General features: G+C 63.9%; 1 protein-coding gene across 1 annotated transcript; it reads left to right on the top strand.

Moving 5' to 3' along the window:
* Nucleotides 1-247: 247 nt before the first annotated feature.
* Nucleotides 248-2153, top strand: LOC122545775 (GON-4-like protein; the record flags this gene model as incomplete). The annotated part of the gene is made up of 2 exons (XM_043684691.1): nucleotides 248-1187; nucleotides 1323-2153. Coding segments are annotated over 2 exons (1771 nt in total), but the record flags the coding sequence as incomplete, so codon positions are not given.
* Nucleotides 2154-2574: the final 421 nt, after the last annotated feature.

The raw sequence follows: 2574 nt of genomic DNA, 5'->3' as shown, positions 1-2574 counted from the left end.
CCATAGTGTCCGGGGATGTGCAGGTTAGGGTGGGTTGACCGTGGGAAATTGCCCCATAGTGCCCAGGGATGTGCAGGTTAGTTGACAAAATGTAGGGCAATAGGGAAGCCAATGGGTCTGGGTGGTTTAATGTTTGGAGGGTCGGTGTGTATTTGTTGGGCCGAAGAGTGTGTTTGGACACTGTCGGGATTCTATCCGTGAGATTGTTTGTAAAGCTCCCTGTACACAATCCGTGAAACACTCCCAGGGGCAGGGGCAGCACGGGGTTAGATACAGAGTCTTGCTGCTGGTTTTTCCGGGCTGTCTCTGGGTCATTGGGCCTGAGTGTCCGTGTGCAGTGTGTCGTTGTGAGTGACTGTCACTGTACTGTTGCATTTCAGAGGAGTTTACCGGCCATCCACCAATGGCTGGAGCTGAGGAAGGTGGAGGCCCGAGCCCGTGTCGAGGAGGCAGCCGGAGGGAGTGAAAAAGACCCTGAGCTTCCCGAGGGAGAGGTGGGATGTTCCCGCTGTCCGCCCGCAGCCCCCCTGCAGATTCCGGACGGTGTGACCCTACTTGTGAAGCCCAGGCTCGGTCACCTGACCAAGAGGGAGTTACGCAGGTGTAAACGCCGGCCATCCGCCACCAAACCCGTCCTCATCCACCCGGCCGTGAAGAGGACCCCCTGCAAACAGCCGGGACCCCTGCTCCCCCCTCAGCCTGGGGCCCGACCTCCACCCCGCCTCATCCAACCCGCCCCCTCGGTGCCCTTTCCCCCGCAGCCTCAGGCCGTGCCCACCCTGGCACCGGCTCGCCCTTGCCCCTCTCCCCGGCTGTGCGGGGGCTCCTCCGGCCGTAAACCGCGAGGGAGGAGGCCGGGGAGAGGGGAGGGCAGGGGCAGGAGGGGTGGGCCCCGACCCGCTATCGTCCCGGTAACTGTCCAGCAGGCGCCGGTCATCCTGACGGTCCCGGCCGGGGTGAAGCTGCTGAGCCTGCCGGCCGCGGGCAGCGTGCTGGACGTGGCGTCCGGCCACACCTTGCGGCTTGCCACCATGATCGTCAGCCAGCCCGCCTTCACCTGCCCCCTGCCCCGTCCCCCGGCCAGCGGTGACGGGGAACCGGGGAGCGGCGCCTGTTCCACCCTCCGCGCCGAGGCCGGGCAGAGAGAGGAGCCGGCAGTGAAGGTGGGCTGCCCGGGACCCCAGCTGGTAAACGGGGCTCTCGGCTCCGTGCCCGACCAGCCGGCGGTGAAAACTGAGCCAGCTGAAGGTACGGACCCCGGCAATCCCCAGGAATCCGCAGTCCCGGAGCAGCCCCCGCCTCAGTGCCCGGGACCCCAGCTGGTAAACGGGGCTCTCGGCTCCGTGCCCGACCAGCCGGCGGTGAAAACTGAGCCAGCTGAAGGTACGGATCCCGGCAATCCCCAGGAATCCGCAGTCCCGGAGCAGCCCCTGCCTCAGGTACCTCTTGCTCCAGATAGCCCCCCTCGTGATCAGGGAGCCCCCGGCACCAGCGATAAGCAGCAGGTCCTGCTGAGGCTCGGTGAGGAGCTGGACGTGGGCAGCCCCCTGGAGAGTGTGAGCCGGCAGCCCCCTGTCCCGGAGAAAGCTGAGCCAGGCGCAGCCGAGGCCTCTCCCGGAGAGGAGAGGTGTCAGGAGCTCCTGGAGACGTCCCGGGATGGTACCGAGGACACAGCCCCCAGTCCCGAGGATCTGAAATCTCTCCTGGACAAAGTGGATAAGGATGGCCCAGAGGAGGAAGAGGAAGATGATGATTTCGATGACCTGACGGAGGACGAGGAGGTTTTGTCTTCAGCCTCTGAGGAGTCAGCACTCTCTGTCCCTGAGCTCCAGGTGAGAGGTCAGGGAGGCAGGGGGCGCCTGTCCGCCCGCCTGTACGCCTGTCCGCCCGCCTGTACGCCTGTCCGCCCGCCCGCCTGTCCGCCCGCCCGCCCGCCCGCCCGTCTCTCCATCTCTCCACCCGCCCCCCGTCTCTCCGCCTGCCCGCCCGCCCACCTGTCCGCCCACCCGCCCACCTGTCCGCCCGCCCGCCAGTCCGCCCGCCCGTCTCTCCATCTCTCCACCCGCCCCCCGTCTCTCCGCCCGCCCGCCTCTCCGCCCGCCTCTCCGCCCGCCCTCCAGCCTGTTTGGCCCACCTGCCATATCTGCTACTGATTGCTATCCCGCTGAATCCCTTTACAATCTCCTACACTATCCACAACTCCCCTGATCTGTGGATGGTCTGCAAACCTACTAACCCACCCATTGACATTTCCATCCAATCATTTATATATGCATGTACCTCACAGCAGAGGTCCCAGTACGGATCCCTGGGGAGTACCACTCGTGACAGACCTCCAGACTGCAGTACACCCTTCCACCTATGCCCTCTTCCTTTTTCGTGCCAGCCAATTCTGAATCCATGCTGCCAAGTCACCGTGGATCCCACACACCTTAATCTTCTGGATGTGCCTACCATGAGCGGTCTAGTCGAAGGCCGAACTAAAAATTCGTATAGCCCACATCCAGTGGTGTCCCCTCATCGATCACCTTCATCACCTCCTCGAGAAATTCTACCAAGCTAATAAGACATGAC

Source organism: Chiloscyllium plagiosum, unplaced genomic scaffold (assembly GCF_004010195.1).
Source record: "Chiloscyllium plagiosum isolate BGI_BamShark_2017 unplaced genomic scaffold, ASM401019v2 scaf_15840, whole genome shotgun sequence".
NCBI lineage: Eukaryota > Metazoa > Chordata > Chondrichthyes > Orectolobiformes > Hemiscylliidae > Chiloscyllium > Chiloscyllium plagiosum.
This window is presented reverse-complemented; position numbering and strand designations above follow the sequence as displayed.